The 27,745-nt window shown below is 42.9% G+C and overlaps 1 protein-coding gene across 2 annotated transcripts in view; it reads left to right on the top strand.

Annotated features, from left to right (window-relative positions):
• The window catches only part of LOC129839736 (signal-induced proliferation-associated 1-like protein 2), a 105,262-nt gene that overhangs the window by 30,004 nt on the left and 47,513 nt on the right, over positions 1 to 27,745 (top strand). For both annotated transcript variants that reach the window (XM_055907339.1, XM_055907338.1), the window contains exons 2-7: positions 10,466 to 12,202; positions 14,922 to 15,049; positions 16,863 to 17,051; positions 22,456 to 22,630; positions 24,564 to 24,667; positions 27,151 to 27,308. In XM_055907339.1, the coding sequence (XP_055763314.1) occupies positions 10,735 to 12,202; positions 14,922 to 15,049; positions 16,863 to 17,051; positions 22,456 to 22,630; positions 24,564 to 24,667; positions 27,151 to 27,308 (2,222 nt within the window). In that variant the 5' untranslated portion in view covers positions 10,466 to 10,734. The remainder of the gene's footprint in view (positions 1 to 10,465; positions 12,203 to 14,921; positions 15,050 to 16,862; positions 17,052 to 22,455; positions 22,631 to 24,563; positions 24,668 to 27,150; positions 27,309 to 27,745) is intronic.

Here is a 27,745-nt window from a genome sequence, read left to right as displayed (position 1 = left end):
CAGCCAGAAGCGGCGCTCCTAGTGGCCGGGGATTTTAATGCAGGGAAACTTAAACCTGTTTTACCTAATTTCTATCAGCATGTTAAATGTGCAACCAGAGGGAAAACAACTCTGGACCACCTTTACTCCACACACAGAGACGTGTACAAAGCTCTCCCTCGCCCTCCATTTGGCAAATCTGACCATAATTCTATCCTCCTGATTCCTGCTTACAAGCAAAAATTAAAGCACGAAGCACCAGTGACTAGATCAATAAAAATGTGGTAAGATGAAGCAGATGCTAAGCTACAGGACTGTTTTGCTAGCACAGACTAGCACATTGAGGAGTACACCACATCAGTCACTGGCTTCATTAATAAGTGCATCGATGACATCGTCCCCACAGTGACTGTACGTACATACCCCAACCAGAAGCCATGGACCGCATTCAACATCCGCACTGAGCTAAAGGATAGAGCTGCCGCTTTCAAGGAGCGCGACTCTAATCTGGAAGCTTACAAGTAATCCTGCTATGCCCCCCGACGAACCATCAAATAGGCAAAGCGTCAATACTGGACTAAGATCAAATTGTACTACACCGGCTCCGACTCTCGTCAAATGTGGCAGGGCTCGCAAACTATTAGACTACAAAGGGAAGCACAGCTGAGAGCTGCCTAGTGACCCTAGCCTACCACATGAGCTAAATTACTTCTATGCTCGCTTCAAGGCGAGTAACACTGAAACATGTATGAGAGGACCAGCTGTTCCAGATGACTGTGTGATCATGCTCTCCGCAGTTGATGTAAGACATTTAAACAAGTCAAAATTCACAAGGCCGCAGGGCCAGACGGATTGACAGAACGTGTACTCCGAGCATGCACTGACAAACTGGCAAGTGTTTTCAACCTGTCCGAGTCTGTAATACCAACATGTTTCAAGCAGACCACCATAGTCCTTGAGCCCAAGAACACTAAGGTAACCTGCCTAAATGACTACCAACCCGTAGAACTCACGGTGTAGCGATGAAGTGCTTTGAAAGGCTGGGCCATGGCTTACCTCAACACCATTAACCCTAGACCCACTCCAATTTGCATACCGCCCCAACAGATCCACAGATGATGCAATCTCTGCACTCCACACTACCCTTTCACACCTGGATAAAATGAACACCTATGTAAGTTAAGAACCCTGGGACTTAACACCTCCCTCTGCAACTGGATCCTGGACTTCCTGATGGGCTGCCTCCAAGTGGTAAGGATGGTAACAACATATCCGCCACGCTGATCCTCAATACGGGGGCCCCTTAGTGGTGTGTGCTTAGTCCCCTCCTGTACTCCCTGTTCACTCACGGCCAGGCACGACTTTTACACCATCATTAAGTTTGCCGATGACACAACAGTGGTAGGCCTGATCACCAACAACGAGACACCGTATAGGGAGGAGGTCAGAGACCTGACCGTGTGGTACCAGTACAACAACGTGATCAAGACTAAGGAGATGATTGTGGACTCCAGGAAAAGGAGGACCGAGCACGCCCCCATTTTCATTGACGGGTCTATAGTGGAGCAGGTTGAGAGCTTCAAGTTCCTTGTCCACATCACCAACAAACTAACATGGTCCAAGCACACCAAGACAGTCGTGAAGAGGGCACCACAAAACCTATTCCCCCTCAGGAGACAAGATTTGATTTGGCATGAGTCCTCAGGTCCTCAAAGGTTTCTACAGCTGCACCTTCGAGAGCATCCTGACTGGTTGCATCACTGCCTGGTATGGCAACTGCACAGCCTCCAACCGCAAGACACTACAGAGGGTAGTGCGTACGGCCCAGTACATCACTGGGGCCAAACCTCCTGCCATCCAGGACCTCTATACCAGGCGGTGCCAGAGGAAGACCCTAAAATTGTAAAAGAATCCAGCCACCCTAGTCATAGACTGTTCTCTCTGCGGTACCGCAGCGCAAAGTCTAGGCCCTTGAAGCTTCTAACAGCTTCTACCCCCAAGCCATAAGACTATTGAACCTATAATCAAATGGCTACCCAGACTACTTACACCCCCCCCCCCCCCCCCCCCCTCTACGCTGCTGCAACTCTGTTATTATCTACACATAGTCACTTTAATAACTCTACCCTCATATATATATTACCTTGTCTAACCGGTGCCCTGCACATGGTTCTCCCTGTATATAGCCTCGGTATTGTTAATTTACTGCTACTCTTTAATTATTTGTTACTTTTAGGTATTTTCCTCAACGACATTGTTGGTTAAGGGCTTGTACGTAAGCATTTCAAGGTCTACACCTGTTGTATTCGGCACATATGACAAATAACATTTGATTTGATCAAATGAATATGGAAATGAAAGAGAACACTAGGGCTGTGTGTGTGCACATGGCTTGTTCTTCTGTGTTTTGTTCACACCCTCCTATGTGCCCAGATTCAAAGTGTCTGCAACAAGTTGCAAGAGCCCAAAACCAGCCGTGTTATGAGTGGCAACCCTCGTAAAACTGATGATTCTACCGATCCTTGACTTAGGCAATGTCATTTACAAAATGGCCTCCAACACTCTACTCAGCAAACTGGATGTAGTCTATCAGTGTCATCGGTTTTATCACCAAAACCCCATATACTACCCACCACTGCAACCTGTATGCTCTCGTTGGCTGGCCCTTGCTACATATACGTCGCCAAACCCACTGGCCCCAGGTCATCTATAAGTCTTTGCTAGGTAAAGCCCCGCCTTATCTCAGCTCACTAGTCACCATAGCAACACCCACCCGTAGCACACGCTCCAGCAGGTATATTTCACTGGTCATCCCCAAAGCCAACACCTCTTTGGCCGGCCTTTCCTTCCAGTTCTCTGCCGCCAAAGAATGGAACGAATTGCAAAAATCACTGAAGCTGGAGACTTATCTCCCTCAATAACTTTAAGCATCAGCTGTCAGAGCGGCTTACCGATTACTGCACCTGTACACAGCCCATCTGTAAATAGCCCATCCAACTACCGCATCGCCATATTGTTACTTTTGTTGCTCTTTTTCACCCCAGTATCTCTACTTGCACATCATCATCTGCACAACTATCAATCCAGTGTTAATGCTAAATTGTAATTATTTTGCCACTATGCCCTATTTATTGCCTTACCTCCCTAATCTTACTGCATTTGCACACACTGTACATAGATTTTTCTGTTGTGTTATTTACTGTACGTTTGTTTATCCCATGTGTAACTCTGTTGTTTGTGTCACACTGCTTTGCTTTATCTTGGCCAGGTCGCAGTTGTAAATGAGAACTTGTTTTCAACTAGCCTACCTGGTTAAATGAAGGTGAAATAAAATAAATAAATAAATAAAAGCAACTGATGTCATCAACCGAGTGCTGACCCATTTCTTTTGTGTTTCTTGTTACTCGGCAAATGGTTACCGTCACGCAGAGACATTTGTCCACGGGCCTGTGTATGCTGTTAACATCATATTGGTGTTGCAGCTGTACTGTTTGGTGATGAGGTCCTACTACTGTTTTCCTTGCTTTTGTCTGTAAGACGAGTGGTATGATGCAGTGACACAGTAAACAGTCTTATCTCGAGCACCTGTCCTTTCCAAACAATTCCCGACTGCTGTATAGGCTGGTATTGTCTTCAACTCACCTTTAAAAAAAATGATGCTCTCAATGAATGGATGCTGCCTTCTCAGGTGATTTTGTAGTTTATTCCAAAAGATTTGCATAAATTGAAGACATTTCTTGAAGAGTCTAGTGCTTACATAGTGGCCCTCCAGGACTGAGTTTGGGTTCAGTGTTTAGTATGCTGAAGTTAACAAAAAAGACAAGGGGAATGCATGATTGAGCCTTTTATAGATAGACACAGCAACAGTCTGCAGTTGAAAGGTTTTGGTTCTTGGCCATCCCATCCTTGTGCTGTATTTAGGACACTCGTCCCAAGTTGTTTGGTAACGACAGTCACATCCCCGTCTGGTCCTTAGCCTCTAAGAGTGGCATTGTTACATGCTGCAAGGCATATGGTAGGTATTACTTTAAAAGTTAGACATTTGAATAACTGAGCCTTAACACACTTAATTGCCCACGAATTCCAAGGCTTGCTGTTAGGGGAAAGAAGGAGACGAATGTGGGAGTGTTTCCCAGCATGAGAAGTCCAGATGGGGGAGTTGAACAAAATGTCAGACCCCCTAAAAGAAACAAACAAAAGTCAACATTGTCCTAGTCCAGCAGTTCCATCTCAGCTGGGAGCTCCTTGCGTGGGCTCGATACGATCGAGCCTGGAGCACCATGTTGCTAATCAAACAACAGCCCGACGTACAGTACCCATAAATCCCATAACTTGTTTAAAGATGTCATCAGTGCTTTATCTATGCAAACAAAAACCCCATATCTTGGTTCCATGTGGCAGCTTGCCTAGAGCTCAGCTGTGAAGGGTGATGTTGGCCGGGGGTAAGTTCACGGGTTGAAAAGGGCTTCTGGTGCGTTCTGGCCTTGATTTATTTGAACAGCTGATCCAAGTCAACTGGGCCAGTCAGCGGAGCCAGAGCATGGCCATCCCACTTTCAATAAAACTCAACGAGAGCTTTATTGGCAGCCCTTAACGTTGACCACTTGGTTTGCCAAGAAACTGCTAGAGATTGCTGACATAGGCTGATTGAAAGTAATGATACAGTACTTTATACTCCAACACGGATAGCTATACCATATACGTTTAGGATGTGGAAGAGCAACTGCTGCGAGAATCCAATAAACATGCAACCTGTAACTGTGTCATTTCAGCCAGCTTAGCCCAGTTTTGCCCACCGGGAGTAGTGATATGAAAATTGATTTTTCCGATTGTTGTCTTTAGAAAGATATTTGACTTAATCTCATACTTGAATATACTGGATGTACTGATGCAGTCAACTATCTCCTTCTTATTTCTCATCTCACTCATCACAGACTATATGGGCCTAATTCAGTAACAGCTTGCCATTTTAGTAAAAAAAAGCTACTACATGTACACACGTTATTTTTTACACTAAAAGCGTTCTGGTGAGGCGGGTCTACTTTGTATATCTCCAGTACCCAACGCCAGTAGTTTGTGGTTTTATTTGGCTATTGGGGTAAAGGCATATTTACTCTCTGCTACTATGATCTCAAATAGCTCAGGGTAGGTGCTGAGGGGTATACTACAAAGCAGGATCACTGTGTTAGCCAGCTAACTTTGATTAACAACCATATATAACTAGATTTTCTGGTTTGTAAATCTAAACTGCTACTGAGATGTAGCCATTTATTTACTATTTTACACCTAGGGTTACTATACATAACTTTAACCCATTTTATAAGAGATTCCCCAAAATTGAAATATTCCAGGCATTTATATATAAACTCCAGTCGTAAGCCTTTTCAAAATCAGTTATGAAAACCAGACCTGGTGTCCGCGATATTTCATGGTATTCTATTGTTTCCATTACTTGTCTTATATTATCTCCAATGTATCGTCCATGTAAAAAAAACTGTCTGATTAGGATGAATAATATCTGACAATATTTTTTAAATTCTAGGATTTTTGCATTAAAACACTGAAGTGTAAGAGTCCTCCAATTTTTTTTTATGGATTGTATATTTATATATACCACTTGGATCCTGTTTCAGTAATAATGAAATCAGACCTTGTTGTGTGTCGATAATCTACCATTATATAGGAGTGGTTAAAACATGCTGATAATGGTCTTCTGTGTATATCAAAAAAAAGTTTGGTATACTTCCACTTGTATGCTGTCCAGCCCTGGAGTTTCCACAGCCTTAAAAGCTTTAATTGCATCAACAAGTTCCTCCTCTGTAATTTGGCCTTTACATGAGTCTTTCTGTACGGATGTTAATTTTACATTATTATTAGGGAAAAAAATCCATACAATTTAGCTTCGGTTAGTGGAGATGGAGGATACTGAAACGAAAACCCTTGCTTTTAGCCAAATCCTTTTAGAGCAAGCCAAATAATTTCATGGTTTAACAGTTATCCTAGATCAGGATTCATTGTTTGAATCATGCGTGACTCCATTTGTAACAAGTTTCAATTTAAAAAAATTGATAGCATTTCTATATTGAAGATCGAAAATTATTTTGGTGCGTTTTTCCCCATATTCCATCCAGTTCGCTTTATTTTTATAATATATTGCACTGGATCTTTCTTGAATAAGTTCCTCCATTTTTCTTTTTGTTTTTCCTCGAACGTATTCTGTGTCTCTATGGTACTGTTTTTATTGCTATCTAACTGTACTGTTAGTCCTTCAATTTCCTTTGTTAATATGGACTCTTGATCTAAATTACTTTTGTTTTATAGATGAGAACTGAATTGCATGGCCTCTAAAGGCACATTTTAAGTGTCCAATACAATAAAGGGATCTGCTGTACCTAGGTTATGTCTGACAAAGGTCAAATAAAAATAAATAAATTGTTTAACTGACTATTTCAAAAATATGTAGGAAAGTTAGCTGGCCTGTTTTATATAGTAAACAGAAAGACCAACAGTAGAGGAAATAACCACAACCGTAACAACACCAATGTTAATGTCCAGATGCACTATCCTCCCCACAACCCACCCATATGTGCCTCCCCGGAACCTTCCCAGGGGTCCGTCTTTCATTTAGCTCCTGCAGAGCCATCATAGTGTTTACATTCACTTCCTTGATGTTCCACACTTCCTCTCTCTTTGTTTATTCACGGCCTTTCTCCATACCTTCATTTGGCCCACCTACCACTACCACCGCTGCCCCTCTTCCCTAGCTACAGCCCCGCAACTAAACAGCCGCACAGTGTTCTCGATGGATGACCAACCTCTCCCGCCCCCCCCTCTTACCAACCTGCCTTCTTGAGGGAGTAGTCATTTTTAAAGTAAACACACACTGATTTGTCTCTGCTTCAGGGAATCAAACGCATGTCGTGGTGGAGTGCATATGGCAGGACCGCACTGGAATGTGTATGTGAACTGATCCCCGTCTGTACCCCCCCCTCCCCCTCCCACCCCATCCTGCATGCCTCCGCTTGGAATTAATCCCGGGAAAAACTTCCCCTGGCATGGAAGGCATTAGGGCCTGTGACTGGGAGTATCTCGTAGTTCTTCCAGGGGCTTAGAATGCCTGGGTACTTAGGCTAGTGCACCTAACAAGGCAAAGCAGACGAGCAGTGGGAAGATGGATGGGGACCCTGCTATCTCAGTTCTGTCTTATTGATGTGTGAGGTTATGTGAGTGCCAGGGTGGGTTGCCAGTTAATGGGATGCACCCATGTACGGTGTTGGAAGCAGGCTTTGACGCCCTTGTTTTCTTGCCCCTTGGTTTGGATACGAGCCCAGTCAGCAGTTGGAGACACGTGAGCCCCTTGATTCGAAGGCTTCAAGGCATATTGCGGCCAATCCCTTGGTGCGAATTTGAATCTCGATTTATAATCCACCCCCCCCCCCCCCCCCTCAAAAAATACATACAGTATGTTTTACTTTCTTGAATCATTTTTAATGGTAAAGATAAAGCTCACATTGTAAAAGTAGAACAAAGGAATGATGGGGTTGTCTGTCTCTGGGGGGGTTTGGAACTGGCAGCAAAGCTTCCGCTGCTCACTGGCCTCCTTTCTCTGTCATTTGTTTTGTTGCCCACCTCATCATACTGCAAAGTGGAGGTCTATCTGCCTTTCTTAATTACCCAATGTTCCCAAAGGACATCGCCACTTGCGCTCGTTCCCGTGGTTAATGGAGTGTGATGATACAGGGCATTTGAGCATTTCCCAAAATGTGACTGAATAACTGAATTTGAACTGTAGTACTGCAAATAATAGCTTCGTCACATATGAAAATAGCTCAAGTACAATGTCCAGATCACACACACATCTATAGTTCAGTGTAACAGTGTGTCACATGGGTTTGAGCCATGCAGACAGACATAACAAGTACAAACTTCTGCAGCCAGCAATGAGTTAGGCCTGGCTCATTTCTAGATGCCACACACCATTCATCTCAGACTCTCCCGAATCACCGAATCCAATACCCAGTACTGACATCCACTTCACTGTACCCCCGTCGGGGTGCATAGTGTCCGTTCTATCGATTTTCAACCAAAACAACGCTACTCTGCCTCCCAGCCAAATGTTGCTCCCATGTCACTGGCCTAACATTTGCACACCGTTATGTTTGGGTGAGTGGCCAGCTCTGTGTGCCCCGCTGGAACCGACTGTGGCATTCAGCCTGAATGCAGACTGTAGCCTGCATTCAGGCTGACGTTTGATGGACGGTGTCGCCCGTTCATTTGTGACCACGTTTGTATGTTTTTTTAATTGTTTAAAAAAAAAAAAAAAACTATTTTTTAGATGCTCTTGTTTTAACGACCAATGTTCAGGCAATTTATCTGACTCTTGATAATTACTATGGGTTTATTGCAATTGTGTCGGTTCTCTCTATAACGCTTAATATAGTGCTGTATGTACTGTTTTTTAAAAATGTATTTTTAATTTGAGACATATAACAACACAAACATTGACATATTGAAGAATCGAGCATCTGATGCAGTGCACCATCACACTTGAGCTTGTCCCAACTTCCAGCATCAGTCAGGCCCTACTGCAGCATCAGTCAGGCCTTTGATGGCCAATAGGAAGTATACATACTGATATGTCAAGCAGTACGAACTTGTACTTCTAAACCCATATCCACTTAATTCGGCTTTGTAGATCAGATAACTGACTCGAGCCTTAGAACCAAAGTTGTCTTCTTTTGCCGAGGCGGGAACCTTTGCAGAAGATTCCTGGCGAGTACTGAAGGGGGGGAAGAAAGTATGTCACAAGCAGTTTTCATCTCACGCTTTCATGATCTGTTTGCTCTCAAGCAGTCGGACATCAAGGCCATGCATTTAATGAGGGCTCTTTTCTAATTTGATCTAATTTTATTAGGGTGTTTTTAATAATGGAGTAGGGCGTCATTGGGGGGGGGGGGGGTGGCATCGGTTGCTCCTTCTTGGGGCCCCCTCAGTGTTCCGTGTCATAGCACGGCTGCCTCTGTAGTGATTGCGAATAACTTTTACACCTTGATGTTATGAATGCTTAATGCTCGCTTTGAACAGCCGTCTGTTGGAGGTGTTTCTACACTGATTAGTGCGCAGTAGACTGTCTGGCTCTCGCTAAGAGTGTTGATTCATAAACTAGTCAGTGAAGGTCCATGGTGTTTGAATGGATGTGGCACCTTCAAAAGTATCCTATAACAAATTTAAAAAAAAAACTCAACAAGATGTTACTTTATTCTAGTTATCATACTCTTTATTTAGTTACATTTTTTTACACTAAGGTAACCTTAAAGTTCAAGTGAGCATCCAATCAGAGCCATTCAACATTCAATACAATGAGGCAAGAGAGACAGATGAAAGGTTAAGGCCTGTGTTTTTCTTCAAAGGGTAAGGGGGACTATTTCGTCTGGTCAGAGTTTTGGGGCCTATCTAAAGATCGTGCACTGCTTTCGACCCGGGACTATGTAGGGAATAGGGTGCCATTTGGGACATATGCAGACGGGTATTTTCCAACATGGTGTTAACATACCCCCCCGGTGTTAAATCTGTTGATGTTTACTATAGGAAATGGTGAATTATGGATATTCAAATCTGGTACGGATGTACATTTCTCCTTGTTCACAACCATTGTAGCCTGTTTTGAAATAAATCCTCTGAATAATGCAACTTACCTTAACATAAACATACCCCCTTCCACTCTTTCTACAATTTTTAATAAGGGCAATTCCACAGTAATGTTGTCATTTCTAATTAGAATCACTTTCAAATGCATACGGTACTTATCAGGAAGGTTGACATGTCGGTCACATGTTCACACGGTTAATCCCATTCCAAGATGACTAACCAAATACTGGTTAATGTTGGCAGTTGTATACTGTTTTCCGAAATCCTGCCCTCCACAACTTTAACATTTTATTGACTCCACAGTCCAGAGGCAGTGTGCTAAACAGTTGACTTAGAGAGTGATACGATGATTCATATCATATGACATTGTTACTCTTCTGTAAGACCTAGGAGGCATTACTTGTTTTTGCGTAGGCTGTGTGGCATGTTACATTATTAACAGATCAGATAACTGCGATAAATCTTTCTAATTCAACAAGGTTGTGGGCCATTTACAGCCATGTAGCTTGCAGCACCTAGAGACATGAAATAATTCATTCGAAATTATTGCAAATGAGCCTTTGAACTTGAAAAGGCCTTTAATCTTTCAGCCACACCATTCCCAATGTGCCAAAAACCCCATCAAAGCAATACATATGTCTTTTGTTCTAATATTGGTACATGGACATTGTTTGTAGGCCCTCGGTCCGATTTGATTAAACCGAAATAGCAATGACAATTGATGTTCATTGTGTTTAGGCCTTTGTACAAATTGTTGAAATGCAATTTTAGATCTGTTTTTAGTTTTGATGTTATAATTGAATGAAATTAACCTGTGTTATGTTTCTCACTTTTTAAGATCTGAATCCACAAAGGATCACCATGTGTCGGTCATTGGCTTGATGTGGACCAGGAAAGGATCTTCACCTTCTTCTATGCTGCACTGTCCCTCAGAGACCCAAGCAGATCTGTCAAGCTAATCATTTTCTATGGATTATGGACCTGGCGAAGTGAAACCCCAGATTTGGGTTTTTGCCTAGTACTACCTGATCGCAGTTTCCAGAGCAAATGGCATGTATTGGAAACCAGTCATGAAATTTGGGACTGTAAGGTACCTGTACACAGGATATGAACGCGCCTAGCCTCTGGACTGAGGACGTAGTGAATCTTGCTGGAGTAGCTGGCGAACCAAAGGGCTCCAATCATTTGATGCAGTCGGATAACCCGTTCAACAAGAAACTCCAAGCGTTAAAGAGGCCCATGGGACCTCCAAACGCCAACGTGCAAGGAACGCCAGCCATGCCCAAGATGGGTGTCCGGGCGAGGGTGTCGGACTGGCCCCAGCGAAAGGACGGCTGGGAGTCACAACCTCCACCAGGCTATGACAGCCTGGTCCCGACCTTCCAGAAGGGACCGTCAAATCTTAGCACAGAGGTCATCCTCCAAAAGAACCAGGAGTTGCTCAGTGCCGAGTTCCCAGAGACCAAGTATCCGCTGTGTGACCTCCTGAGCCACTCCCCCATGAAGGGCTTCCCTGGGATCAAGAGGAGCAACAGCGAGGTCACCATTAGTGACATCGGCGCCGAGGACTTGGATCACACCACCATCAACCCCAACACTGGGGCCACCTTGCGCCGTGAGTATGGCAGCACGTCCTCTCTCGACAAGCAGAGTCTGTCCGGCGCCAGCAAAGACCTTGTGGGAACCCTGAGGGGCTACCACATGGAGGACCGCTCGGACCAACCCAGCGTGCCTCCTCCACAGAGTTTCCCGGAGCTGCTGCGTCTCAACACCACCCTTTCACCCAGCCTACAGACGGCCGCCCAGATCGCGCGAGGCGACATTGTCTGCATCCCGGGCTACGACTACGTGGACAGCTCCCTGCTCTACAGCCGTGAGCGGGAGAAGTCCTTCATCCAACGCATGAAGGCGGAGAAGGCCGACACCTCCATCTTCCGGAGGCTGCGGAATGTGAAGAGCGAGGGCGAGTACCTGGACCAGGAGGACGGAGGGCGCTTCGGAAGGCCCCTGAGCTTCCAGAAGTGCTTCGCCCACTACGACGTGCAGAGCGTCCTCTTCAACATCAGCGAGGCGGTGGCCAACCGCGCCGACCTGGGTCGCAGGAAGAACACTACCACTGGGGCATCGGCCGCCTCTCAGTGCCAGGCGCCGGCTTCTGGGCTGGGAGACAGCGCCACAACTATGCCCATCTGTGAGTCACCCGTAGGCAGCTGCGAGGACCTGGGCCACAAGGCCAGCATGGACGCAGATGAAGGGGATGGGAAGAGCAATACCCTGGTGCTCAGCTGCCCGTACTTCCGTAACGAGACTGGTGGCGAGGGCGAGAGGAAGGTGGCCCTGAGCAAAGCCAGCAGCGCCAGCTATGGGAGTGGAGACTATGCTGCAAACTATGGGGTTGGAGGACAAGGCTACTCTGTGGAATCATCGCTCAGCACCCGGTGCACCAACGCAGGGGTGTCGGTGCTCGAGGTGCCAAGGGAGAGCCAGGCTTTCCACAGGGACATGTACAAGCGCTATATAATCGAACACATTGACCAGGGGACCTACTACTACCACAAGTACTTTTACAATAAAGGTAAGAGAGGCATTGATTACCTCCTAATACTAAATTGTTTCCTTACTATAATGTACTCTAGCAACTTAAAAGAAAGAGCCAGATGGGGTTTTTCAAGTTCATTTACGATGTGCTTTGCAGTGTTTACAAATGCACAACGTTTGCAGACACGCCATAGAATCTGGCCATGTGTAGCTAAATGTGAGGGTCGCTGAAAATCTCTGACCTGCTCATTGAATGAGGAAAGAATTGACTGGAGTAGACGTCAACATGACACCTGAGATTGCAGGTACATGTCAAATCTGCAATTTTCCACTCTGCTTTTTCGATGGCATAAGTGTAGCTTGTTTGTTGACCACAACTTCTGGGCACTTGAAGGCACTTAAATGTCGCTTATATGTCAGTGATTGACATTGCCTGAGATGACGATAGTCACGCTCGAGTCACCGCCGCAATGCAGCGCATTAGTTTTCCCCTCTACATTTGTCAGTATCCATAGGTTGAAAATAAATAAATATTAGTCATATGAATATCCACAATCAACCCAAGATGTCGCTAATAGCTTTTTTCAGACTTGAGCTAAACTTGAAGATGGGCAATTCCACGCCAGCGTAGGTGGAAAATATTTTTGGATGTCTCAGATTGTTCTGGCAATTTCTCACAAACTTTGTTGGGAGGAAGAATGATGAACTAAGAACAAATTCTTAATTTTAATGACGGCCTAGGAACAGTGGGTTAACTGCCTTGTTCAGGGGCAGAACGACAGATTTTCACCTTGTCAGCTCAGGGATTCGATCTTGCAACCTTTCGGTTACTAGTCCAACGCTCTAACCACTAGGCTACCTGCCGCCGCAGATTGAGGGACATTTTTTTATTAAATCAATTTTAGAGTAAGGGGTCTGAATACTTTTCGAATGCTCTGTATAATTTATAAATAATATAGACCATTGAAGCTCTTTTGGGATTTTTGTTGTTGTGGGAAAACAAACTATATACACTTCATGATCAAAAGTATGTGCTCGTCAAACATCTTAAAATGGAGTTGGTCCCCCATTTGCTGCTGTAACAGCCTCTACTCTTTTGGGAAGGCTTTCCACTAAATGTTGGAACATTGCTGCAGGGACTTGCTTCCATTCAGCCGCAAGAGCATTAGTGAGGTTGGGCACTGATGTTGGGTGATTAGGTCTGGCTCGCCGTCGACGTTCCAATTCATTGTGAGCTTGTGTGGCCTACCACTTCGCGGCTGAGCCGTTGATGCTCCTAGATGTTTCCACCTCACAATAACAGCACTTAAAGTTGTCTGGGACAGCTCTAGCAGGACAGAAATTTGATGAACTGACTTGTTGTAAAGGTGGCATCCTATGACGGTGCCACGTTGAAAGTCACTGAGCTCTTCAAAGCTTGTCTATGGAGATTGCATGGCTGTGTGCTTGATTTTTACTCGTGTCAGCAACAGGTCTGGCTGAAATGGTCGAATCCACTAATTTGAAGATTAGCGTCCACATACTTTTGTTTATTTATATATATATTTATATATATATAATCCCATAAGTTAAAGCTAGACAGTCAGGGAGTATATTTTGACAGAGGAAATGGAACACATTTCCAGTGCGGCATGCCGGACCTCGTTGAAAGCTGAATGTGGCCCCCGGGGCAAAATGAATTTGACACCCCTGGTCCTCTTCTTTATTTACCTTTTCAACACTTTCTACTTTCCACTTATGTTTATTGTTATGCGCTTCATTTTAGGGATGAGTTTAATGAAACCCGCACTGAAGTTAATGAACTGCAAAGACTGTTTTTCCTACAGTGCAGGATTGGCAGTCCGTGCAGGATTTCTGGAAATGAGCCTGTAGTTACATGTCTTTTCGAACCCTACAAGGTCATATGCCTACATGTCAATTAATCAAGTAAAAGGGAGCTTTACTACATTAATTGTATTTTGTCCACTCATTGATTTATTGATACACTAGGTTAAGGCATATCTCTGTATGGGTTATTGATGCACTAGGTTAAGGCATATCTCTGTATGGGTTATTGATACACTAGGTTAAGGCATATCTCTTTATGGGTTATTGATACACTGGGTTAAGGCATATCTCTGTATGGGTTATTGATACACTAGGTTAAGGCATATCTCTTTATGGGTTATTGATACACTAGGTTAAGGCATATCTCTGTATGGGTTATTGATACACTAGGTTAAGGCATATCTCTTTATGGGTTATTGATACACTAGGTTAAGGCATATCTCTTTATGGGTTATTGATACACTGGGTTAAGGCATATCTCTGTATGGGTTATTGATACACTAGGTTAAGGCATATCTCTATGGGTTATTGATACACTAGGTTAAGGCATATCTCTTTATGGTTATTGATACACTAGGTTAAGGCATATCTCTCTATGGGTTAGCAATGCCAGTGGGTCCATCTAGTTGGTGAATTTGGTCTACTTTTCTGGCTTTGCTCGGGTTATAATCTGTGATGTGTTGGCCCTATTCACGGAGTTTAAGGAATGCAAAGGAAAATCCAATCAAAAGGCAAATCATGTCAAGTTGAACTGTGTTTGTTGCAAATCTTTTTTTAAATTCTTTTTTAAAACATTTTACCTGTAAGCCAGAGTGCCAAAGCCACATTTTTTATTTTACGTGAATTGAAAATAAATATTTCTTATGTATATCATAATCCAAACCACAGCTAACGTTTGTGTTGTGCCGTCGTTTGCCATTTACCCTCAGATCACCAGAACTACTTTGGCACGGATGAGAACTTGGGCCCCGTGGCGGTCAGTATCCGCCGGGAAAAGCTGGATGAGGGAAAAGAGGGAGCACAGTACAACTACCGGGTCACCTTCCGGACTAGCGAGGTAAATCATTGAAAAGGGTAGATGTCACTTAAGGCTGAGGGTGTCCTAAAATGTTTGATGTACACAGGTTCTTACTGTGGACTCTCACAGTAATGATGATGTACACTGCTGACTATGCTGAATTCCGAAGTCGTAGAATATTGTCATACCTTCATACATAATGAATAATCAATTAATTATATCACAACAAATGGTGTGACATAGAAAATACCTCTAAATTGAATTCAAACTCAACCAAGTAGTTGAACTCTAGATAATCACAACCAAAAGGTACATCTGTTCTGAGACGATACACAGTCAACTAGATGAGCAGACTTTTTGTATGATCAAACCAATGGGACATTAGACAACTTTTAATCTGACAAGTTAATGGAAGTTAAACTCTTAAAGGGAAAGTTTGATCCCACGATATGTTAGTTCTCCCATGAGACACTGTAAGTGGGGCGTTCGTGGTTGCACTTCTTATGACTCGCTAATGCTAAAAGCTAATCTATTTAGTTTTACTAAAAGCTAATTCCCTAACTTAAACGTCTCTCTCCCAGCTCACTGGGTTAACTGCATGCAGCGGGAAAGTGAAGCTGTTTGGGGAGGCACTCTCTTTTCATCACAAGTATCCTAGTTCACTACTCCATATATCACTCACGTTTCATATATATCACAGTAATTTATCTTTTACGTTTTCTTCCTGATGTAGTTAATTTTTTAAATATTATTCATAATTTGTAAGCATTCACCCCCCCCCCCCCCAAAAAACGGAATAGTTCTTTAATAACATCATAGCTACATTACTAAAGACAGTCAAACACTTAAATGATTCCCACTCACTCATAATGTGTTACAAACATTATTTAGGATCATGTTGCTCTTGAAACATGGGTGCAGAAAAGATTCTGACATCCGCAACAAATTTTGAACCTTTAATAACAACTTTCACGAATGAGCCTTTATAGATGCTTACACTTCATGAATAAGCTTTCAATGTTGTACCTAAATCCTTATGAATTGTAATGATTGTAACGCCTATATGTGCTCAATTCTTAAGTCTAAGCCGTTTGGGGGCTTCTAAGCTGCCATATGGAATTGTTTTAAGAAGGTCATACCATGGATCATCCTTTACTATTGTAACCCATAGAAACGCATTGAATTACACATTCATAAATGGCCAAAAATACAAGTAAAAAAATGAATAAGGTTTTGAAGTGTGTCTTTTATCTAGGAGATATAAGAACGCTCAGGAAATATTTTTTGGGCACAGAACTACCTCCATACTTCCATTAATTTGTATGGGTTACATTTAGACGGATCCCGTGTCACTTGTGAGGGTCGTAGAGCAAAATGGAGAACACCATCACGTTCGTTTGTCTCCCCGTTCTACGGTGATATATGTATCCCAAACGATTCTGGACACTACAGACAAACGCTAGTACATTAGCGTTACCGACTTCAAACGAGTCCCGCGACAAACCGTTTGGATGCTAGAGACGGAGAAGACCGATTTTTTTCGGCATATCTCCTGGTCTGACAAACAGCACTGTAGATCTGCCACTTTCCACGCAGATGTGGAAGGGTGACATGGGTGATGCGGTGGATTGAGACGCAGCTCTAGCTTAAACTGACAGACTTTGATGCACCGGTGCATCAATACACTCCAGGGGGTTAAACTTAGCAAATGATGAAACGGTTATTCATAATTTATACGTACTTATAATTTGCAACTTTATTCACGAGTTTATAAATTGGTACTCGAAATTCAACTCAACCGTCAGGGCGAGACACCCAGCTGACCTCCAGCCTCTCTCGCTGTCCTCCCCAGCTCACCACTCTCCGAGGGGCCATCCTGGAAGACGCCGTGCCCTCCACCGCCAAGCATGGCATGGCCAGGGGCCTACCGCTGAAGGAGGTGCTGGAGTATGTGGTCCCAGAGCTCAACATCCAGTGTCTCCGGCTGGCCATCAGTTCGCCCAAGGTCCCTGAGCAGCTCCTCAAGCTGGACCAACAGGGGGTGAGTGACCATAGACATACAGTCGCTAGTGAAAATCTCCACACCTCTTGCACAGTCTTCATTTTGCTGGCTTAAATGATCTAAAAAGGTAATAAAACTACTCCATATTTTCAAAGTGTGTGTGTTTGGGTCACTTAGAAATGTCCTTGTTTTTTCCATTTTAAAATAACATCAAATTGATCCTAAATACAGTGTAGACATTATTAATGTTGTAAATGAGCTGGAAACTGCTCATTATTTTATTTCATGGAATATCTACGTAGGCGTACAGAGGACCATTATCAGCAACCATCACTCCTGTGTTCCAATGGCAGGTTGTGTTAGCTAATCTAAGTTTATCATTTTAAAAGGCTAATTGATCATTAGAAACCCCAATTGCAATTATGTTAGCACAGCTGAAATCTGTTGTGCTGATTTAAAGAAGCAATGAAACTGGCCTTCTTTAGACTAGTTGAGTATCTGGAGCATCAGCATTTGTGGGTTCGATTACATGCTCAAAATGGCCAGAAACAAAGTACTTTATTCTGAAACTCATCAGTCTATTCTTCTTCTGAGAAATGAAGGCTATTCCATGCGAGAAATTGCCAAGAAACTGAAGAGCTCATACAATGCAATGTCTACTCCCTTCACAGAACAGCGCAAACGGACTCTAACCAGAATAGAAAGAGGAGTGGGAGGCCCCGGTGCACAACTGAGCAAGAGGACAAGTACATTAGTGTCTAGTTTGAGAAACTGACCCCTCACAATTCCTCAACTGGCAGTTTCATTAAATAGTACCCGCAAAACACCAGTCTCAACGTCAACAGTGAAGAGGTGACTCTGGGATGCTGGCCTTCTAGGCAGAGTTGCAAAGAAAAAGCCATATCTCAGACTGGCCAATGAAAATAAAAGATTAAGATGGGCAATATAACACACACATTGGACAGAGGACGATTTGAAAAAAGTGTTATGGGCAGACGAATCTTAAGTTTTTGTGGTGTTTGGATCACAAAGAAGAACATTCGTGAGATGCAGAAAAAATGAAAAGATGCTGGAGGAGTGCTTGATTCCATCTGTCATCATGGTGGAGGCAATGTGATATGATGGGGGTGCTTTGGTGGTGGTAAAGTGGGAGATTTGTACAGGGTGAAAGGGATCTTGAAGAAGGAAGGCTATCACTTCATTTTGCAACGCCATGCCATACCCTGTGGACGGCGCTTAATTGGAGCCAATTTCCTTCTACAACAGGACAATTACCCAACACACAGCTCCAAACTATGCAATAAATATTTAGGGAAGAAGCAGTCAGCTGGTATTCTGTCTATAATGGAGTGGCCAGCACAGTCACCGGATCTCAACCCTATTGAGCTGTTGTGGGAGCGGCTTGACCATATGGTACGTAAGAAGTGCCCATCAAGCCAATCCAACTTGTGGGAAGTGCTTCAGTAAGCATGGGGTGAAATCTCTTCAGATTACCTCAACAAATTGACAACTAGAATGTCTTAAGTCTGCAAGGATGTAATTGCTGAAAATGGAGGATTCTTTGGCGAAAGCAAAGTTTGAAGGACACAATTATTATTTAAATAAAAATCATTTTTTATAACTTCGTCAACGTCTTGCCTCTATTTCCTATTCATTTTGCAACTCATTTCATGTATGTTTTCATGGAAAACAAGGACATTTCTAAGTGACCCCAAACTTTTGAACGGTAGTGTAAATGACTAAGGTATTTGTATTGCAAATGAGTGCACAATATGACACGCCCTAATACAATCTACATCACTGTTGTCATAAGTAAGTATTTCCGCTTACAACAAGGGATTACGCTGCAGATTTTGATTGCTTCACTCAACTCTGGACAGGGGGAAAACAATAAGCGTTATTGCCGTGTAACTGGATACCTGGGTAACCAGAGACGTGCATCGAGACAGATCGATTCCTAAAGCATGTAACAGCAGGGGGTGAAATGGCATCGGTGTGCAATAAGAGTAATGACGAGATCAAGTTTCATACTAGCCTCTGTCATTGGCGGAAAGTGGCGGGTGGTTTGTAAATCTATTGGAGAGCGAGGAGGGGGACTCTTGACCTCTGTGAATATCTAGCGGTCACGTCTCTTATTCCTCAATTCGATTTAAGTTTAATTACATGTTCCTGAATTCAATTACATTACCTTTCATTGATGTGATATTCATAATATCATAATAAGCTTTCACCGGTTATATCTACTGTAAGTAGGACTGGAATGCTATTTATTGTTTTAGCTACTCGTTAAGCAACCGTGGAGATACATAGTGAAGACAACAATCAATGGCAATCTAACGTCGCTTTACCGGCAGTACTTCCCCCATCCCCCTCAAGTGTGAATCCTTCACTAAGGCGGCACAGCTTCCGTTCCCCTTGTCCAAAACAATATGGCCTCGGCTCCTACTGAATTTGTGCAGTGTTGCCACGACAACTGCCGCAGCAGGCACCAGGAGGCGAGGCCCTTCATTCCCTGTGTTAGGAGAGATGAGAAGAGACCGGCCAAGCAAATTGGGACCTTTTCTAGATTTTAATACATTTTTCTTTTGACCGCTCGTCTCGTCATGTCGCCTAGCTGTGAGCAGTGGGCACCCCCACTGTTTTTTGTTTCACAAGTGTCTACTGATCCCGGTCTTGCACCACACACCCCAAGCCTCCCCACACACCAAAAAAAACAAAAACGTTTCATCCTATAGCATTTCTAAGATTATTCAATGATTCAGGACCAACAGTTAGGTGTGGTCTGAGGGCCACTCACACTGTAATTACTTCCTCTTTTTTTGTGTGTGTCTGCTCCGCAGTGCACTTAGCACTAGCTCTCAAAATGAACGATCTCAGCACCGGGTGTCAGGTAATAGGTATTGATAGCAGGAGATAAAATCCACTGGGCTGGTAAAACTCTTGGAAAAAGCCCTTCCTCCCTGTGTGCTTACATGGGCGTTTCAGTCTAATTTGACACCGTACACCGGCGCCGGCAATCGTCCCTGACACTACAGAGCATTTCAATCAAGAGTGTAGATGAGACGGAACGCATTGTTGAATACTGTTATGTCCCATCTCGGTGTTGCTCTGAAATAACGTGTCTTGTGAAAAATAGCACCTGCTATAATTTGGTCATGAGCCCCAAAATTGTGAGAAATGTTTCACAAGCGTTATGCCAGTTATCTTTTATAAGATTTGAATTGAGATAATATATTTTTTTTTAAATCTTATAATAAACAGACATTAGGTGTCTGCTAACGCACCTCTATATTACAGTGTTCTTTCACCCATTAGCATGGAATAAACGGATATTAGGTATCTGCTAACCCACCTCTATATTACAATGTTCTTCCACCCATTAGCATGGAATAAACAGACATTAGGTGTCTGCTAACCCACCTCTATATTACAAGGTTCTTCCACCCATTAGCATGGAATAAACGGATATTAGGTATCTGCTAACCCACCTCTATATTACAGTGTTCTTCCACCCATTAGCATGGAATAAACAGACATTAGGTGTCTGCTAACCCACCTCTATATTACAAGGTTCTTCCACCCATTAGCATGGAATAAACAGACATTAGGTGTCTGCTAACCCACCTCTATATTACAAGGTTCTTCCACCCATTAGCATGGAATTAACAGACATTAGGTATCTGCTAACCCACCTCTATATTACAGTGTTCTTCCACCCATTAGCATGGAATAAACAGACATTAGGTGTCTGCTAACCCACCTCTATATTACAGTGTTCTTCCACCCATTAGCATGGAATAAACAGACATTAGGTGTCTGCTAACCCACCTCTATATTACAAGGCATACCACCCTGCATACCACTGCTGGCTTGCTTCTGAAGCTAAGCAGGGTTGGTCCTGGTCAGTTCCTGGATGGGAGACCAGATGCTGCTGGAAGTGGTGTTGGAGGGCCAGTAGGAGGCACTCTTTCCTCTGGTCTAAAAAAAAAATATCCCAATGCCCCAGGGCAGTGATTGGAGACACTGCCCTGTGTAGGATGCTGTCTTTCGGATGGGACGTTAAACGGGTGTCCTGACTCTCTGAGGTCATTAAAGATCCCATGGCACTTATCGTAAGAGTAGGGGTGTTAACCCCGGTGTCCTGGCTAAATTCCCAATCTGTCCCTCAAACCATCATGGTCACCTAATAATCCCCAGTTTACAATTGGCGCATTCTTCCCCCTCCTCTCCCCTGTAACTATTCCCCAGGTCGTTGCTGCAAATGAGAACGTGTCCTCAGTCAACTTACCTGGTAAAATAACGGTAAAATAAATAAAATAAATAAATAAAAGGTTCTTCCACCCATTAGCATGGAATTAACAGACATTAGGTGTCTGCTAACCCACCTCTATATTACAAGGTTCTTCCACCCATTAGCATGGAATAAACAGACATTAGGTGTCTGTTTAACCCACCTCTATATTACAATGTTCTTCCACCCATTAGCATGGAATTAACAGACATTAGGTGTCTGCTAACCCACCTCTATATTACAAGGTTCTTCCACCCATTAGCATGGAATTAACAGACATTAGGTGTCTGCTAACCCACCTCTATATTACAAGGTTCTTCCACCCATTAGCATGGAATTAACAGACATTAGGTGTCTGCTAACCCACCTCTATATTACAAGGTTCTTCCACCCATTAGCATGGAATTAACAGACATTAGGTGTCTGTTTAACCCACCTCTATATTACAAGGTTCTTCCACCCATTAGCATGGAATTAACAGACATTAGGTGTCTGCTAACCCACCTCTATATTACAAGGTTCTTCCACCCATTAGCATGGAATAAACAGACATTAGGTATCTGCTAACCCACCTCTATATTACAGTGTTCTTCCACCCATTAGCATGGAATTAACAGACATTAGGTGTCTGCTAACCCACCTCTATATTACAGTGTTCTTCCACCCATTAGCATGGAATAAACAGACATTAGGTGTCTGCTAACCCACCTCTATATTACAAGGTTCTTCCACCCATTAGCATGGAATTAACAGACATTAGGTGTCTGCTAACCCACCTCTATATTACAGTGTTCTTCCACCCATTAGCATGGAATAAACAGACATTAGGTGTCTGCTAACCCACCTCTATATTACAGTGTTCTTTCACCCATTAGCATGGAATTAACAGACATTAGGTGTCTGCTAACCCACCTCTATATTACAAGGTTCTTTCACCCATTAGCATGGAATAAACAGACATTAGGTGTCTGCTAACCCACCTCTATATTACAAGGTTCTTCCACCCATTAGCATGGAATAAACAGACATTAGGTGTCTGCTAACGCACCTCTATATTACAAGGTTCTTCCACACATTAGCATGGAATAAACGGATATTGGGCAGACATTGACAATGTCATAACCCCAACCCTATTGTTCTTTGTGCTTCCAGTTGAGCTTCCAGCACAAAGTTGGCATCATGTACTGCCAGGCGGGCCAGAGCACCGAAGAGGAGATGTACAACAACGAGAGCGCCAGCCCCGCCCTGGAGGAGTTCATGGAGCTGCTGGGCCAGAAGGTCAGGCTGAAGGGCTTCACCAAGTACCGGGCCCAGCTGGACAACAAAAGTAAGTGTTCACGGCTCGACGCACACACACCGTTTGTTTGTTTTATTCGCATTTGATTTATCATATGGTTGATACATGTGCAATAAGTTAGAAGATCAGGGCCCAGCTGGACACGTGCTGTACGTCATCTTGTACGGACCAACTGAAAAGAAGGAGAATACCGTTTTGAATGGCATATCTTTTGATAGGAGCAAACTTAGAAGTTAGTCCTTTTCTCTGTATTATTAAAAAAATGTGGTAGATCGCAAAAGAACTACAAAAAAAGTCCATGTCTCTCTGTACACTGAAAAAATATTTTTAAACAGTGCAAACAAAACCCACACAGCTCCTATCCTTTGTTTCTCCTTCGCTTTGAAAGTGTGGAGTATGTGAAACAAGTAAACTTGTTGAATGTGAAAACCAAGCCACTGTATATGGAGATATGACTAAAGTCTATGGAGGTACTGTGTGAGTTTGGCCAACTTCAGAGCTGTTGTTGCCTTCTGCTTGATGCTAGCAACACCAGGACTGATTGGTACTGATTCCCATATGTGTATATAAACTCAGCAAAAAAAGAAACGTCCTCTCACTGTCAACTGCGTTTATTTTCAGCAAACTTAACGTGTAAATATTTGTATGAGCATAACAAGATTCAACAACTGAGACATAAACTGAACAAGTTCCACAGACATGTGACTAACAGAAATTGAATAATGTGTCCCTGAACACAGGGGGGGTAACAGTCAGTATCTGGTGTGGCCACCAGCTGCATTAAGTACTGCAGTGTATCTCCTCCTCATGGACTGCACCAGATTTGACAGTTCTTGCTGTGAGATGTTACCCGACTCTTCCACCAAGGCACCTGCAAGTTCCCTGACATTCTGGGGGGAATAGCCCTAGATCTCACCCTCCGATCCTACAGGTCCCAGACGTGCTCAATGGGATTGAGATCCGGGCTCTTCCCTGGCCATGGCAGAACACTGACATTCCGATCTTGTAGGAAATCACGCACAGAACGAGCAGTATGGCTGTATAAGAGGTCTTAAAACATATCTTTTTAGCTTTGTTTTTTAGTCATTCAGTTTTTGTCACTCTTTTTAGTTTTTATTCTTATGTTTGTTGTGTAGTAAATATTTCAGCTTTTATTTTCCTTGTTTTTTTATATATTTTTTTCCTGTGAAGCACATTTTGTTGCATTCCATTTCTGAAATGAGCTGTATAAATAAAGCTTGATTTCACTTGGTGTCTGAATAAACCCGAGTGGGTCTTTTCTATCGAAACCATAGCAACACTCTCTTTACATTTATTGTCATGTGTACCATGTTGGTTTTATTTGCTTTGCAGTTCTAAGCTGTATCGTGCGTAATGCTCTTGGGGAAATCATTCGGATCACTGTTTTGATTATTCTGGAGGTCCGAAATTCAGTTACAGCAATCAAGATTTTATGCCATCTTAAAGCGGTGTCCGTCTGTCAAACCTGATTCCTAGACATAACACGCAATCTGCCCAGCATTCAAATAAAGCCACCTATACAGGAACAAGGGCCAGTGTTGTTTCTGAGCTCAAGGGAAAGAGAACGGGCCATTTAGAAATACCCAGAAACAGACTGGCCATAGGGCATTTCAGGCAAATGCAAGATAGCAGGTCTGTCAGCCCAGTGGTCCTGTGTACATTTGTTGAAAAAAAAAAAAATTGCGCTGTATTATCGTTATTTGACTAATAATGGGGGGCCTCTCGAAAACAAATGGGCCGTTGTGCTGGAAATGTTCGAAATGCTCATTTCTGGTTCCAGTCCGTCCCTGGCAACACCACAGGATTATTGTTGCAGAATACAATGATCTTATTGCAGATCATTTTTCCCGGAGACTGCAGTATAGCATTCTTTTCAATTCTATTGTTTAGAATGTCTCCGTCTGAGCTGCTCTGACCTAAATTCTTTGTTTGGGTGTTACAGCGGATTCCACCGGAACACATTCTCTCTACACTACTTACAAAGACTACGAGCTGATGTTCCACGTGTCCACACTGCTCCCCTACACCCCCAACAACAGACAACAGGTGAGTGGACTCTGGAAGTCTCTGGGTATCTGCTAGCAACGCTACCTCTAGCTTCCTTCATACTGGACACGGACGCGTAACATTTTTATCCACGTGTTCATCTGACTCTGGGGAAGTAGCTAAAAGGCCTCATTGCCAACATCCCCAAGTATCCCTTTTAAAGCAGCTCTAGTCAATCTGTGTCCACCCACAGTGGGCCCCCAACATTTGTGTGAATAGTCTGAGAGATTGGTCTCGGCAAATGTCACTGCCACTGAGGTATTTGAATATTGTTGTAACTGCCCTTAAAGCCAGATTTTGGAGTGCCACTTCAAAAGAGCAATTTAACACCTTTTTGATAATTAACATAAAGATCTAGTAGGTCAGTTTTTGAAACATTAAGGGCTGAATCTAAACTTGAAATGTGCACATAACCAGTGGTAGAAAAAGTACCCAATTGTCATACTTCAGTAGAAGTAAAGATACCTTAGTATGGGATGACCAGGGATGTTCTCTTGATCAGCGTGTGAATTGGACCTGTCCTGCTAAGCATTCAAATTATAACGAGTACTTTTGGGTGTCAAGGAAAATGTATGGAGTAAATAGTACATTATTTTCTTTACGAGTGTAAAAGTAGAAATAGTAAAGTACAGATACCCGCAAAAACTACTTAAGTAGTACTTCAACGTTTTTTTACTTAAGTAAAAACCACTGGACATAACCCTCTTGAGTTAGATTGTCGCAGAGCCGCGGAAATTAATTGGCATAATAAAAAAATCCCCATCAAAATCCGTCTAAGCTAGTTGCTATCTATTTTATTACATGGGTTTAACTGGCAACCCGGTAACAGTTTAAAAAATGTATTAAAGTATATATGGCAATAGTTTAGTGCCCAAAAAATTGGGTTAAATATGTGCAAAAATAATTAAATAGTTTCCTGATCTTATATCACTCAGATATAGGACAGACACTTCAAAACAAACTTAATTTTTTTTACTATCTAAAAATGATCTGTTTTTACATGTATGAATATGTTATCAATGTGTTTTCTATCGGCTAAGTTCAGTAAGCCCAAATTCAATGTTTCATCAAATACTGTTTTAATATTTTTTTGGGGGGGATACCTAAAGGGGTTCTAAAATTCTAAATCAAATGGCTAAATGATCCTTGATATGACCATCTTAACAATTCCATATGTTAGCTTGGTATCCCCCCCCCCCCCCCCCCCAGAAACTCAAGTCAAGCTCACATTTTTTAAGCTGCTTTGAAAAATATATTTTTTAAATCACTTATGTTAATGAAGTTAACTCTAAATGCAACCCTATTTTAAATCTTCATTTTTAGTGACCATTATCATGAACATTTCTTCTAGTTTATACCCCTTTACTACAGCAGGTATCTTGCCATGTTGATCCTTTAGTCACAATCTGCTCTCCAATATTAGAAATTGGCACTCTTCATTTCAGAGTTGCGCATAATTTCCCCCCAGTCAGTGACTTGTTAATTGGAAATTATATTTCTGGAGATGTTGCCACGACAACAATTTCACATGCACTCCTCAATTCAATTCCCACTCTGCTTGGTGTCTGTGAATATGCCTGGGTGGGTCTTTCTATCTAGACCATAGCAACACGCCCTATAAATGAATTGTCACGTGCACCATGTTGATTCTATTTGCTTTGCAGTCGTAAGCAGTATCTTACGTAAAGCTCTTGGGAACAGCATTCAGATCAGTTTTTTTTATTTTTTATTAATGGACTATTCTGCAGGTCTGAAATTAAGTTACAGCAATAAAGATTTTAGGCCATCTTAAAGCTGTGGCCATCTGGCAATCCTGATTCCTGGACATGCCGCAATCTGCCCAGCGTTCATAGAAAGCCACCTATACAGGAACGAGGGCCAGTGTCTTTCTGAGCTTTACGAAATTAGAACGGGCCATGTGTCTTGGGCCTTGATGATGATTATTATTATTATTATTATTATTCCTCCCCTGGGATCCCATTTGATTTCTGAGATTAGCCGTAAACCCAAACCCCCCCCCCCCCCCCCCCAAGGTCGGCAGAGGCTCTGCCGCTACTTGAGCCCCTTTATCCAGTCAATTCCACCCCTCATCCCGTTTGTTTACCACCTACACCAAGGGACTTAACAGATTATGGCCTCCTGGTGAGGAGGCTATCGCCTTGTTAAGAAACCCTGGACCCTAGCCACTGCCTTTAGCACTTCTGTTGATTGGCGAGGATATGAGAGGTATAAGCAATATGACAGAACTGTAGCTCCCACAGGCCCTCTGATAGACTCCAAATAAACAAGTTTTACTGTTCTCCATATCCTTTCCTTGACCACTTAACAGCTTGACTTGTGTTCTAGAATGGGATAGATTTCCATCATTTAGGTCTTCATCAGCCTTTGAGACCTTGTCCTAGTCTCTCATGTACTGTACGGGCATTTATTCTTCTGAATTCTAATGTGCTTTTTCTTTTCCGTTTCCTTTTCTTGCCATTTAGCTACTGAGGAAGAGGCACATTGGAAATGACATCGTCACCGTCATCTTCCAGGAATCTGGTGCTCTTCCCTTCACTCCCAAAAACATTCGCTCACACTTCCAGCACGTGTTCATCATCGTCAGAGTCCACAACCCTTGCACAGAAAATGTTTGCTACAGGTGAGCAAAGTGGACCGCCGACACTTCTAAAATGCATGGTGTGAGAGATGTGTAAAGCTGGTTTCAATTAACTTGCATTGATTCAAGCATTCATGTACCTAAGGGCCCAATTTCAATAAGGCTGGAATCCAATCATTATAAGAAGTACCTCTATTAATGTTTGTTGAATCAAGTGTCAACTCCCTCCATCGCTAAAGTTCAGTCCCTGGATAATAAAGTTGACAAGCTTAGGGCTAGGATCTCTTTCCAGAGAGACATCAGGGACTGTATAACAGTCTTTTTTTTTACAGAATCATGACTCTGCGGATATATTGTCCATTCAGCCAGCAGGGTTCTCTGTGTGATTGTGGTAACGGTTTCCCAATCTGGAATACCTCACCATCAAATGCTGACCGCATTACCCCCCCAAAATACATTTATTCGGTCATCATTATTGC

The sequence above is a fragment of the Salvelinus fontinalis genome, chromosome 40, assembly GCF_029448725.1.
Source record: "Salvelinus fontinalis isolate EN_2023a chromosome 40, ASM2944872v1, whole genome shotgun sequence".
Classification (NCBI taxonomy): domain Eukaryota; kingdom Metazoa; phylum Chordata; class Actinopteri; order Salmoniformes; family Salmonidae; genus Salvelinus; species Salvelinus fontinalis.
Note: the sequence above shows the minus strand (reverse complement) of the source record. Positions and strands in the feature narration are given on the sequence as shown.